Below are 12,682 nucleotides of genomic sequence, written 5' to 3' on the forward strand. Positions count from 1 at the left end.
AAGAACCTCCCCCTTGCGGATAAAGGCAGGCATATTTACCAGCCATTTTCCTCTGTTCATTGATGCAAACCATGCTATTTGCTCTTAAACACTGCGCATACCAAACAGTTCTGGACAAACGCATTTTTGAAATGGAAAGAGCTCATTACTGTGTTTATTAGACGTCTCGTTTTTGGATTCTCTTTTGGTATCGTACTAAAAAGCGACTTTTAAAGGGGCAAAAATCTTCCAGAGCCCGCTTTCGCAAAGCTGCCCCTTTGAAAGCTTATTATCGGAGCGAATCTAAATGCGTCAAGAAATCACGCATCGACTTTATAATTGCGAGGATTCCTGAGCACAGTCTCTGATTAGCTCCTCAAGCTGAGGCAATAAAAAAAACTTGCCCGTAGAGTGGTTTTGTGGCTGAAGAAAACTTACAGGGCGCCCACCAGGTACCAGATTAGATATTCACAAAAGAGTTCCCAATTAAAAGTATCATTCATCGGTCGCGGCATGCGAGCATTTCTTTACTCTTGGAAATAAACTACGCTTAAGTGGATTTGGTTCTTCACGAATGCAGAGAAGTGTCAACGCCACCACATTGCAAGAATGGAGCGCAAAAACCTTCGCGGCAAAGCTCAAGAGCCTCCAAGCGCGCCAGAGTCGGCCAGAACTCAGGCTTCGCGTGTGGATTCGGCTTCTGCACCGAAACAAGCGGTGCCGGCTTCGGATTCCGCGAGGAACGCGAGGAGAGAGGGCCCGTCCGCCGCCAAGTCTCCAACAAACTTAGTTCCGGTCACTGCTCAAAAAGTGGTCGAGGTTGCAGGTGCGGTTACAAAAGTGGCCGAGGCTCCGGGTTCGGCCGCGGTTGTGGCAGCGGCTTCGGATGCTGACGCGGCTTCTGCAGTGGTTCCAGTTCCGCATGCGGCGCTGGTTCCAGCTTCGGACGCCTGTCTGGTAGAGGCGCCTGCCACAGATGTGGCTGATCCTACAGCTGCCGCCGGAACAAGTGGAGGAAATCCGACGATGAGCTCAACGTGGAACTTGACCACGAGCAGAGGTAAACGACTCGCCCTATCGAAAAACACAACAGAAAATTTTCTGTTGCACAACAGATTGTCCTGTAGTGCGTTGCGACCTGACAACACAAGTTTTATAGTAACAACGTGACTTTCTGTAGCAACGGGCAATGTCCTATTGTAACGACAGAGCCAGTTCTGTCGCAAAAACAGACAAATTTGCAATGCAACAGAAAAATTTGTCGTAGCGACAAGACGACAAAATTATGTGTTGTATTTTGGGACCGGCTCTGTAGTTCTTGTCAACTGTGTATACAGATGCACTGTACAGAAAGCATGTTATGTTTTCGCTTATTAATGACGTGTGGGACCATTCCCAATGAAAGGATTACTTTTTGAGGGCTTCCATATTGATAAGTAGACGGTGAGATGGCTAATGGAAATTAGGCCCATTAAAAATAAGTGATTACGTGCCCAGCAGACACCGAATTGGGCAACGAAAAAAGTTTAGAAGCGCTGTCGCATTCTGCTGGACAGGAGCTTCGATACGAGACAGAAAGCGGAAAAATGCACAATAAACTGCCCACGAACAGTCTGAAGAGCTTTAGTACCTTATATCGCATGACCATGAATTAGAGGTGTATCATAATTATCAAAACCAAATTCTTTCCAGTCGATTGTAATTCAGAGGTGCTCTTAAATATTTTTGCCTACATGCATTTGGTTTGGAGCAACCGTTCAGTAACCACCCAGACAACACCAAACACTGTCAGCACTAACGGTGGACGCCGTCATTCTATTCATGCTGCTGGTTATATACCTCTACAAAAAAATTAGCTGAGGTTTAGCTTTGGTTAAACCCTATAGGTTGCGTAAGCACAGCGCACAGCGCGCCCGTCTGGCAGCATCCTGAGCTCGCCGTTTAGCAAGCCGCTGTTCACCCTCTTCATCGGTCTGTTGGGCCCGCTGTTGCTTCCTGGCTGCTGCAAGTCGGCGTAGCTTCTCTTTCTGTTTAAGGGGTAGCATGTCGAATGAATCCAGCAAGCAAGCGAACGCGCTTTATACCCATTCTTCCCCCATCTCCCTCACATCTGACGAGAGAGCAGCGCAACAGCGCCTCCACTCGGTAGAGACGGCAGCTGCAGCGTGGCGTGCCTACCGCCGCTACCACCCGACGGCTTGAAGTGGGGGGCTATCCGCCGCCGGTCTTGTTGCTATGAAATTCAGTAGGGTAAGGGTGCGGGCTAGTTGGTGATCCAAACATATAGATACCAGCGCAAAACAGCAAGACACACGACAAAGAACGAGGACACACAAGTGCTGACTTCCAACTGATGTTTAATGAGTGAAAAAGGGCTTAAATACTGGTTACGAACAACAAAAAGAAAGAGAATATCTTTGCTTGTCACTTCTTCAAGAAGCGCAACTGCGCATCTGACAAGACGATTGAAGGCGCGCTGACACAATTGTCTTGCATCCCGGCTATGTCAGCAGCCTCCTTGATCTCCCGCACTATCTGGTCCGAGTGCCTGCTGATTACCGAACAGCTGGCTAAGTCCGGAGTGCACTGCTCTTCTTTCCCTGTATTTCGGTCTTTGATGAAGCATTTCCGCCGGTGCAGCGCCAGATTGCCTGTACCTGTCTCGAATGTCCTTCGAAGCCCTTTTTCACCCATTAAACGTCAGTTGGTAGTCAGCGCTTGTGTGTCCTCGTTCTTCGTCGTGTGTCCTGCTGTTTTGTGCTGTTATTTATATGTTGTTGCTATGGCAACGACGCTCCGTCTTTTGCGCGCCGTGCCTACCGCCACGACCACCCGACGGCTTGAAGTGGGGGGCCCATCTGCGGTCGCTCTAAAAGTCAAACATGCCTACCGCCGTGGCCACGCGAAGAGGCTGAGACCTGGCGTAATATTGCTTACGCAATAAAACGGAATCTGTCCAGTAGGTTGCTTCAGTGGGAACTGCGACGCCGTAGAGGTCCTGAAACGTGAACACTTTGTTTTCATCCTTGATAATGATATATTAATGCGTTAAACTGCTTTTTTCCGGAGGAAATCTTCTAGAGTGTAGGCGAGCACATATTGGAAACAAGGAAAATTATACCTATGTAACTTGCCTTAGAATTAAATTATGAGAGCAGTTGTGAAAAACTTGACGAAATGGATATCCTCTTTTCTTCCTTTCATTGAACAGCCTCCTCCACGCATACCAGCCGTGCGTTTGCAAAAGTGGGGACAAATGGTTCAGATGGATGGAGGTCGGCAAGTGAGTACAAGTCTCTCATGTCGTTTACCCAGATCTATTAAGAGTGTGGATATTCTGGAAGTTTACAGCCGGCCGGCGATTCGACCACTATAGGATAGTTATCGCCTCACTCTGTTCCCGGAGCAATTTTCTGCTTCCGAACCCTGCACAGCAAGCCGGCCTAAGATCTCGGTAATTGACGATACACGCACTGAAGCACCTTGGAGATTCAGCTCAAGTTAAGTTATGCTAATTCTAAGAAGACGGTAGAAAACGATTTACGGGACCAATTTAAAGTAATATCGTGAGCATGACGCGAGTTTTCCGAACGACACCTGAAATTTCAAAAACTGTTTTGATCAACTGCGCTGAAGCACCTTTATCTTCCGCTATCTTTAAGGGCATTCGTATTCACAGTCATGAAGTGCCACTCTTCCATACGCAAGGAGGCGAGGGAGACAGCCAGTATAAATAGAGATGTCAAGTGACTTATGTCAGGGGCGCTACCACACCGGGCGCTACAACACTGGCGGCAGCGCCCTTGGCATAACCGTGTTGCTTCCCAAGCAGCCCATTTAAATGGCCCAACATTGCAAATCTGCGGTTTCACTCTGGTCCTTTGCAGAGCTGGTATTTGCCAATGTATTTCCAATATTGGGCCGATTAGTCGTGCTGCCTGGGTTGGCCTCCATATCTGGCCTCCATATCTCTCTTCCTGCGGAGTCAATCTGAAATCTGTACAGACTGAATTCCACAAACAAGCGGGCGAAACATTTATATGGAGGATACTGCCCGTGATTATATTCACCAGGCCACATATTCAGCAATGATTTGTGTTCTAAGTGGTTCGTAGTGACAAGGCCTGAAGTTCAATTTTGTACCTTGTGCTGTGCAAGTTATTTGAAAGTTGTATGATTTTTGGCGTGTTAAGGCCGATGAATGACACTGCATGCTTTTTCTCTTGTATCACAAAATAATTTAGCCGGGTCGATCAAAGTTATGTATTAAGAACGAAAAACCTGATGGCATCTGAATAGTTATGAACGAATTCTTCACACATTATCCTCAACGGAAACGTCAAATTTGACAGGAAGTGTATATAGTCGAATGAGATATTTTCCAAAACATAGTCAAAATGCAAAAAAAAAGCGCTATGTTAATCATGGTTCCCCCTTTAAAAGTACGTAAAACACTTAATAAACTGTCAAATATTTAAAATATGCTTTCTTAGCTTTAAGGAGCATGTACCCTTTATCCTTCCTTTGACGCCTAAAAAGCTGTATATATCGGAACTTCATCAGGGTTAGAGTTTATTCGTAAGTTATCGATCTTTTATCCGCCGAATTCGTTACTTTTTTCTCCTCGGTTGCTCCACTGAGAAGACAGAGTTGCTATGCCAGTTCCAGTGCCAATAGTACTAAAGACAAAATGTAGAATGCGAGAGATTATTATGGCCCTGATTGTTCTTAGAATAATTATCGAGAGGCTTACAAAGATCTATGCAAATCTCATCTGAGGACAGTCATCTGAATGGGCAGCGTTCACACAGGTGATAGGAAATCCGAAGAGGGTGACCGAACTGAGAAATCAACCGTCCTTCCTGTTTGAACCTCGCTAAACAGCAAACCTATTCGAGGGATCGGCGCTGGATTCCCAGTTTTAAAGCGGAAGCCTTTAATGCCTCATCGTTGTAAGCAGGAGTTGTCGAGAGAAATGTCACGCTTTTCAATTGGTCGAAACGGTCGTGACGTCACAGTGCGCGAATTTCAAACGAGGCCAATTGTACTTTGGCCCATGCAAACCATGCAACCAATTAAAGGGATCTATAGTGATGCTCCAAGTAAGTGGGAATGACTTTAGTTCATTGCTTAATTAGCCAATTAGCCTAATTAACCTTTCTAGTCACGCCAGATAAATAAATAAAACCGATTAGGAATTTCGTCGATTCGGGAATCGAACCCCGGTCCCCGGAGTGTGAGACAAGCACGCTAACCACTCCGCCTTGCCAGCTCGATGGTTTGTAATGAACAAAGGCCCGTCTAGCCAATACGGCGACTTCGTTCACTCCCATCTTCCTCCCTTCCCGTTACGACGAGGTTCAGGTGTCCTCCGAGATATGCGAGAGAGAGATAAATTTCCTTTTCTCAAAAATCAATTTACCGACGAGCAAGGCGTAGCGCCGAATGGGCGATGGCGTTCTGTGGACTCCGAGGCAGCGTTGCAAGGCGCTGTCGCGTTCTACTCTTAGAGGCGAAGCTTGACATCCATAAGCTTAACCCCACATCAGTGACACAAGCAGCAAAACCGCGCTTAAGGCTTTCGCCTCACCGCACTTTAGGTCAACAAAGTGCCCCCTGAATTTTGATCTGTGGATGGCAACGATCTGATATTGTCTCACTGAAGCGAGAAGCACGAACTAGACCATGTTTTAAGTTTCCAAACTGAGACCAGTACGTCTGAAATTAAAATACCTTACTACGTTCCTCCCGCTGGCATATCCTAGGCTTCACTGCCAGGGCTGCCCACGTGTCGCGAGGCACGTATCATGCCAATGCCTACCCGTGCGACACCTGTGGCTACCACTTTGACGTCCGCATGAATCGCCAACAGGTACGGGAATGAAAATGCCAGAGGAATAGGTTTACACATTCTGTGTCGGCGGCTATATAATCATTTTTCGGTGAGTTTGTTTGTGTGTGGGTAGCTAGAAAAGGTTACCGCACAAAAAAAGGAATGTATACTTCACAACTTCACCAGCGCTGCGACGAGGAACAAAGACAGAGAAGGAAGGACAGGGACGAGTGCTACTAACAACTGAAAGTTTATCTGAAAAAACGCAGATTATATGCTCACAAGTGACAACCCGAAGCGCCTGCGCTTCCCGTAAAAAGCACGCAAAAAAAAGTTACGAATCTAGATACGAAATTTCACACTCATGCAGGGTTACAGAAGGTGTGCTAACGCACGTGTCACTGTTCTTGTGAATGTGATAGGCTTCACACAACTCCCTAGTCAGCTGATCTTGATGTTGACTAGGGAGTTGTGTGAAGCCTATCACATTCACAAGAACAGCGACACGTGTGTTACCACACCTTCTGTAACCATAAATGAATGTGAAATTTCATATCTAGATTCGTAACTTTCTTTTGCGTGCTTTTTGCGGGAAGCGTAGGCACTTCGGGTTGTCAGTTGTGAGCATATAATGTGTGTTTTTTCGAATAAACTTTCAGTTGTTAGTAGCGCTTGTCCCTGTCCTTCCTTCTCAGTCTTTGTTCCTCGTCGCAGCGGTGGTGAAGTTGTGAAGATGCACAAACTAGCTCAAACCACGATTTTGCTGAATGTGCACTTAAGGTCCGTCTTAAGGGTATGACGCGATAGGGTAATGGGTAAATCCCCGTAAATGCAGAAGGCCATTCTCTGCTTAACATTTATAGATCCCAGGGAGTCCTCATATCTCTTCTGGCGCAGTGGTACAGCGGTTAAGCGCTGGGCCGCTAAACTGCCATGACAAGGGCTCGCAGTAGCCCAGGTTGCACTTACCGAGCGAAAAATCATTAATTTAACCGCCACCTGTCACGGCGGGGAGTTTTCTCACTATGCGGAGGGCAGGTTGTGATGACGTCGCAAGGTCACGTGACCTAGGGGGTCCAACTGCCTCCTATATAGGCTGCTCTGTGGGGACCAACTGGCAGGTCCATATTCGTGATTTATCGCTCACAACGCCGACGCCGTATCCTCTGATGAACTGGGCCTTTAACGCTTTCGCGTTAAAACCTCATTACCTGACCTTCTGGCGAAGACATTGCGTCCACAACCAGCTCTTAAACACTCCATTCAATGCTCCTCTAGTAGCTTTGCAAATATGGAGGTACGAGCATATATTCTTTATTGTGGGTAGATGAAGGTGATTGATAATTAATGGACATCTCGCTGCTTCCGCGAAAATGTGGACTTTGCAGTATGCCGTGGGAGATGGTTCTGAATAAAAGTGGACCAATGGTGTTGCGTAACGAGCGCCGGAATCTAACCATTTAACAGCGTTTTGCTCCCACCAAAATGCTGCTCCACGCAGGGATCCGAACTTGTTGATAGGTGCTCAACAGGCACTAAACGCTTGCGATCACCTCCACATTCATCGATTTTATAGCTTGAATTGTAAGGGGTGAAATACGTTGCCGTGACATTGCACTTTGCCTATGCTCCCTGCCGGAAGACTCCTACCGGCATTAACCCTTTCAATAACGCTCTTCACAGAACTAGTACGAAAGTCAGCCATCGGTCCACAAGAAAGCGCTTGCCCTAGCGTAGAAACGTACTGTCGGAAGCAGACGTTGACGGCACACGGACAAAGTTATTGAAGCGCTGCCTCACAAACCAGTCGCTTGCTATTGATACCGTCGGATGGAAGACTTGGTAGTCACACGTCCCATTCTCGAGTGATCGAAGCACCTTCAAGCATTACTGCCCATAACCGGACCGTTGCAGTAGTAGTGATAACTGTGACACCCGCCTCCCTCATAAGAGCGGCCGCTCGCAAAGTTGACTGAATCCAATTTCACTTGCAGCACATTGTCGAGAATGGCCACTTAGCTTTCAGCATATCTTTCCTAATGGCGTGACGCTGTTCTCCTTCGCTAGCGACTGAGTTCCGAAGATCCTGGTTACTACGATGGAGACGTACCCCAGCAACACAGCTAGTCGACCCAATATTGAAAATATATTGAATATTCAAGTGTCACCGTTAATAAAACTTATCCACTCAAAAGTAATCCCCTGTTCACATATCCCTCCAAGTGCAGATCTTTTTGCCGCCACGGTCACTCAGTGGTTATGATGCTCGGCTGCTGACCTGAAAGACGCGGGTTCGATCCCGGCCGCGGCGGTTGAATTTCTTTTTATGAGAAATTCTTGAGGCCCGCGCACTGTGCGATGTCAGTGCACGTTAAACAACCCCAGGTGGCCGAATTTTCTGGAGCCCTCCTCTACGGCGTCCCTCATAGCCTGAGTCGCTTTGGGACGTTAAACCCTATAAACCAAACCAAACCTTTTCCCAGACAGCACTAGTAATCGGCTCAGTATTGCAAATGGATGGTTTCACGCTTGGCCTTTGTTGGACCGGGTCTTTACCAATGCGTTTCCAATGTTGGGCCCATTAATTGTGCTGCTTGGGTCCGGGTCCACGCAGGCCTTCCTGGACTGGTTCCGTGACGAGAGAAACCTCGGCCACCACGTGCTCTTCGGCATGAGCCTGCTGCTGGCCACCAGCCTGTCGCTGGCCCTGACGCTGTCGTGGCTGGAGGCGAGCCGACGGATGGCCGGCCTCTCGTGGCTGCTCTCGGTGCCCCTCGGACTGGCCCTGCTCCTGCACAGCTGCGTCTGGGCGAGCCTGGCCATCTACGGGCTCTGGTACGGGAGGATTCCTACATCGTATATAACCCCATCATAATGGCTTAATAGGTAGCATCGTTGATGCGTTCTGGTTATCTTACGCTGTCCAAACAGAATTCTTATCACCATTGGTTTTGAAGGCAACAAAAGCTGACACACAGAAAAAAATGTTATAAACTAAATCAATTCTTCTTCCGATGTCTTGGAATGAAAAAGGGCCGATGCGGTGCGAACGTCATTTCCGCACCGTTCATTACTAATTGCGCTTTTTGGCAGGCCGCATGGACCACAATGGTAAAGAGGAGCATTCGCAAAAGCTACCACTTTTTTCCCACTTGAAGATTCTCTCTGGTCAGTGGGGTTTGTATCCAGAGCATCTGGTGTCGACGTCGGTGGTGTGAACGAAAAACAGCGAGCAGGTCTGTAGCAGATGGTGTCCAGAGAGCAACCTAGGAGGCAGATGGACCAACTTGGACACGTGACCTCGCTGTACCATCAAGACCTACGCCCCCGACAGTGATCAAACTGCCCACCGTGGCAGCTGATAAACTAACGATTGGTCGCTCTGTAAGAGCAACCTGAGTCATACGAGGCCTACCGCTTGGATGACCTGCCATCGCAGAGCAGTGTCTTTTCACTTAGCCACTGCTGCCAAGAGAGGTATGACGACTCCGATAGATCTATGAATGTAAAGTATGAATTGCACACTGTCCGCAGGTTATTTTGACGCCGCAAGGTCACCTGACATAGGGTGTCCCGCCTGCCTCCTATAGGTTGCTCTCTGGGGACCACGTGCCAGAGCCATGCTCGTGATTTTTCGCTCACAGCGCCGACGCTGATGACCCCGACAGCAGATTTTCTGCGTAACGGGGCCTTTAACGCTATCGCAGTAAAAAGGGGAAGAGGTCGTTGACGAAGAACGAGAAGACATACCCGAAAGAATGAAGAGGCTTCTGTGGGAGCTGTCGCATGAATGCATGAAATGCAGACAGAACGAGTAGTGATTTCATCAATCGGCAGCGCGATTTCTTTTTCAGACCCGACATTCTCCAGTGCCACCTACGCCGTTCATCCTTAAACCACTCCTTCGTAATGTTCTCAGTGGCTCAGTGGTTATGGTGCTCGGCTGTTGACCCGAAAGACGCGGGTTCGATCCCGGCCGCGGCGGTGGAATTTCTTTGGAGGAGAAATTCTAGAGGCCCGTGTACTGTGCGATGTCAGTGCACAATAAAGAACCCCAGGTGGTCGAAATTTCCGGAGCCCTCCACTACGGCATCTCTCATAGCCTTAGTCGCTTTGGGACGTTAAACCCCATAAAAGCAAAGCATAAAAGCAAAGCTAAGGTCAAGTAAATGTGGCGTGTGGTGTTTAATGCCACCAAGCTGCACAGGTGCTATGATATACCTTTAGTGGAAGGTTAAGGATTGATTTCGACTTTATTTTTACGCTGACATCACACTGCACCCGAACGTCTTAACATTTCGCCTCTATCGCAAAGCGGCCACCGCGGCCGTTGCGCCACCCCGCTGATCTGGGCTCAGCAGCACAAAGGTAAAGGAAATGAGCCACAGCTGCGGGCAAAGCACAATTAGAAAGATCACCCAAATGCGGCAAAGCTGAAAGGAGGGCATAGGTTGTGAAAGCCACTGGAGAAAAAATTCAAGGAGACACTTGAAACAACTTACGCGCGCTAATTCGAAAGCATCCGCACTTGCATTATGGCGCCATCTGGTGGGCCAGCGTAGAACACTACGAGGGGGTTTTCAGTGGGAGCCGCATGATGGCGCTGCGACACGCCAAGCAAGAACTATTTTTAGCGCAAACGTACTTTTGAGCTCGATAAATTCAGGCATCTGTAATTCATATGCTCATAATTTATCTTGTATGCCTCTACGACAACTATGCATTCACAAGATGCGCCTTTATTCAACAGGGAACGTTGGTTCAGAAGTATCGACTGCTGGGCGAGTTGGCGCATGACTCGATGATACAAGGCGCAAGAATGGACAGGACGAACGAAGAACGAACACTAGAATCGAACGACTGCAATGGTTCAAATGTTCTTTTCTGAATTTTCTCCAGTGTCAGTTTGTTCATTTTTGGATTAAGGATTGGATTGTGGATTACGGTTTGGCTTGTTGAATGGCTAGGGATTGGATTGTGGATTCGGTATGGATTGGTGAAGGCTTAACACATCCTGTCTACGTCACTCTCGAGCCATAAACGGCTTTCGCCTTAAAGAGGTTACACTCCTAACCCTGATCGGGGCCTTAATTCGTTTACGTTGTGCGCAGGCAGTATCCGAAGGCCTACTTGAGGTGGAAGAACGAGACGCTGCCCATGGTCAACCAGCACCTCATCCGCATGACGCACGCTTGCGGGCCGGCCGGTGCTGCCCAGTCGCCCCTGTCTGACACCTGCAACGATGATCCGGTGACGTGGCCGTGACGCTGTGGCCCGCAAATACGAAGATCGCGTCTATTTCCTGTGCAGTCTCGTCATTATAAAGCTTCGTTCTGTGCTGTTGACTACGCCTCATTGTGCGTCCCCAGAAAGAGTGCTGACATGCTTGTGAAAATATTGCGCGTCACAAAAATGCAATAAAACGATGAGTGCTTTATCGGCTAGCAGCCAATGCTTATCAACTATGAGTTTGAAGCGGTTTTCCAGCGCTTTTTTCTTTTCTCCGTACCGTTTCATCGCCAAAGAATGAACGATTCGGATACTGCATTTTTCCTGTTAGATGCCATAGTGTACATGATTTTGTTCTCTTGCGGTCTGAAAAGCACTTCCGTTTTTAACCTAGCCGATCTTTCCGAAACCTCACCAGCTACCGCCATCTATCGGCAGACAGTAGCGAAGACCGCGCAACTCTGTGCTGATATTTTCACTTGGAATTTTGGGAGAATTCAGACTGCGCCTAAGGTGTCCATGAATATGTTACTATTGATCATTACACATTTTAAGCAATACAAGATTCGTCTTTTAGAATTGTACCTGCACTCACGCCGAGTAGTTTCGACGACTGTGAGAAATCAATGGAGTTTATCAAACATTCAATACTGCCGTGTTAATTTTGATGTTCAAAGCCATATTGCCCGTGGCGGTAGGAGCACCAATAAAGCAATCAAAAGATTTGTTGTTAAGCACACAAACTCGATGGCGCTGCACAGCCACAAAGCTCCAATTTGTGCATTTTGCGAGGGTGATTTGAATCGTACAAATTTGTTCGAAAGCCTAAGGCGCGGTAGCGAAAGAGCACTTGTCCTGAAATTTAATTTCGGTTTCGCCTATAGAGTAGGCTGCTGCATCGGAACGATGTCACGGAAAAGTACAGCAGCGCAGATGCAAAAGAGTTCTGTGCGCAAAGCTACCACAGTGGGACTAAGACAGCAATAGTGCGCGGTAAGAGCCATTGTGTAATGACATTGACGCGTAATGCTAGCTTTACGTCCGTAACATCGACAAAATAGCATCATTGAGGGGATGTTCGTCTACGTCCTCAGCGTACAACATATGTAGGCGCTGAGACTACGCCAAACAGCTCCATATACTACATCACTTGTATGCACTCTTAAAGCACCTATCTCGCAAACTGCTCGTTCTTTTGCGTTCGCCTCTTCCGCACGAATAGAGATAGGCAGCTATCTTCAAAAATGGGCTCATTCAATTTCCTCTTCTCTATTCCTTTCCTTCTCTATTTGTCGCTTTTCTCCACTTTTTTTTTCTACTTCTTTTCTTCCTCCTCTGTTTCCTCTCCTGCAAGGCGGTTCGTTTCACTATGCAAGCTGACTTACTGTATTGCTACTCCCTGACTCCGGGTGCCAGCTTCGTAGATAGAGCTAACCGCACTTTCGAGTAGTATGCGGCATAGCTGGGCATTTTATTTTGTTTTGTTCAATGTCGCATTTTGTATTCATTCCTCTTTCTCCCATTTCCCAGTAGGCCAAATAAAAATACATCGCATGAAGGACAGATACATACACTATGTATAATTCTTCTTTTTTTACTACAAGGCGACGTCTTGTCTATCAGGCGCTTGTATGATTTATT

The 12,682-nt window shown here is 47.5% G+C and overlaps 1 protein-coding gene across 1 annotated transcript; it reads left to right on the plus strand.

The window, feature by feature from the left end:
- The first annotated feature begins 588 nt into the window (after positions 1-588).
- On the plus strand, positions 589-11,077 carry LOC149366754 (uncharacterized). The gene is made up of 5 exons (XM_089571662.1): positions 589-1,039; positions 3,191-3,262; positions 5,745-5,851; positions 8,427-8,647; positions 10,924-11,077. The coding sequence occupies exons 1-5, from the start codon at positions 589-591 to the stop codon at positions 11,075-11,077; spliced, it is 1,005 nt and encodes a 334-aa protein (XP_089427788.1).
- The last annotated feature ends 1,605 nt before the right edge of the window (positions 11,078-12,682 follow it).

This window comes from Amblyomma mixtum, chromosome 1, assembly GCF_055824585.1.
Source record: "Amblyomma mixtum isolate Tamu chromosome 1, ASM5582458v1, whole genome shotgun sequence".
Taxonomy (NCBI): domain Eukaryota; kingdom Metazoa; phylum Arthropoda; class Arachnida; order Ixodida; family Ixodidae; genus Amblyomma; species Amblyomma mixtum.

Excerpts from the sequence above, each read along its gene's own strand:
- LOC149366754 (XM_089571662.1), top strand. The coding sequence starts at position 589 with ATGGAGCGCAAAAACCTTCGCGGCAAAGCTCAAGAGCCTCCAAGCGCG. Across the intron at positions 1,040-3,190 it reads GAACTTGACCACGAGCAGAG|CCTCCTCCACGCATACCAGC; the intron begins GTAAACGACTCG and ends TTCATTGAACAG. Across the intron at positions 3,263-5,744 it reads AGATGGATGGAGGTCGGCAA|GCTTCACTGCCAGGGCTGCC; the intron begins GTGAGTACAAGT and ends GGCATATCCTAG.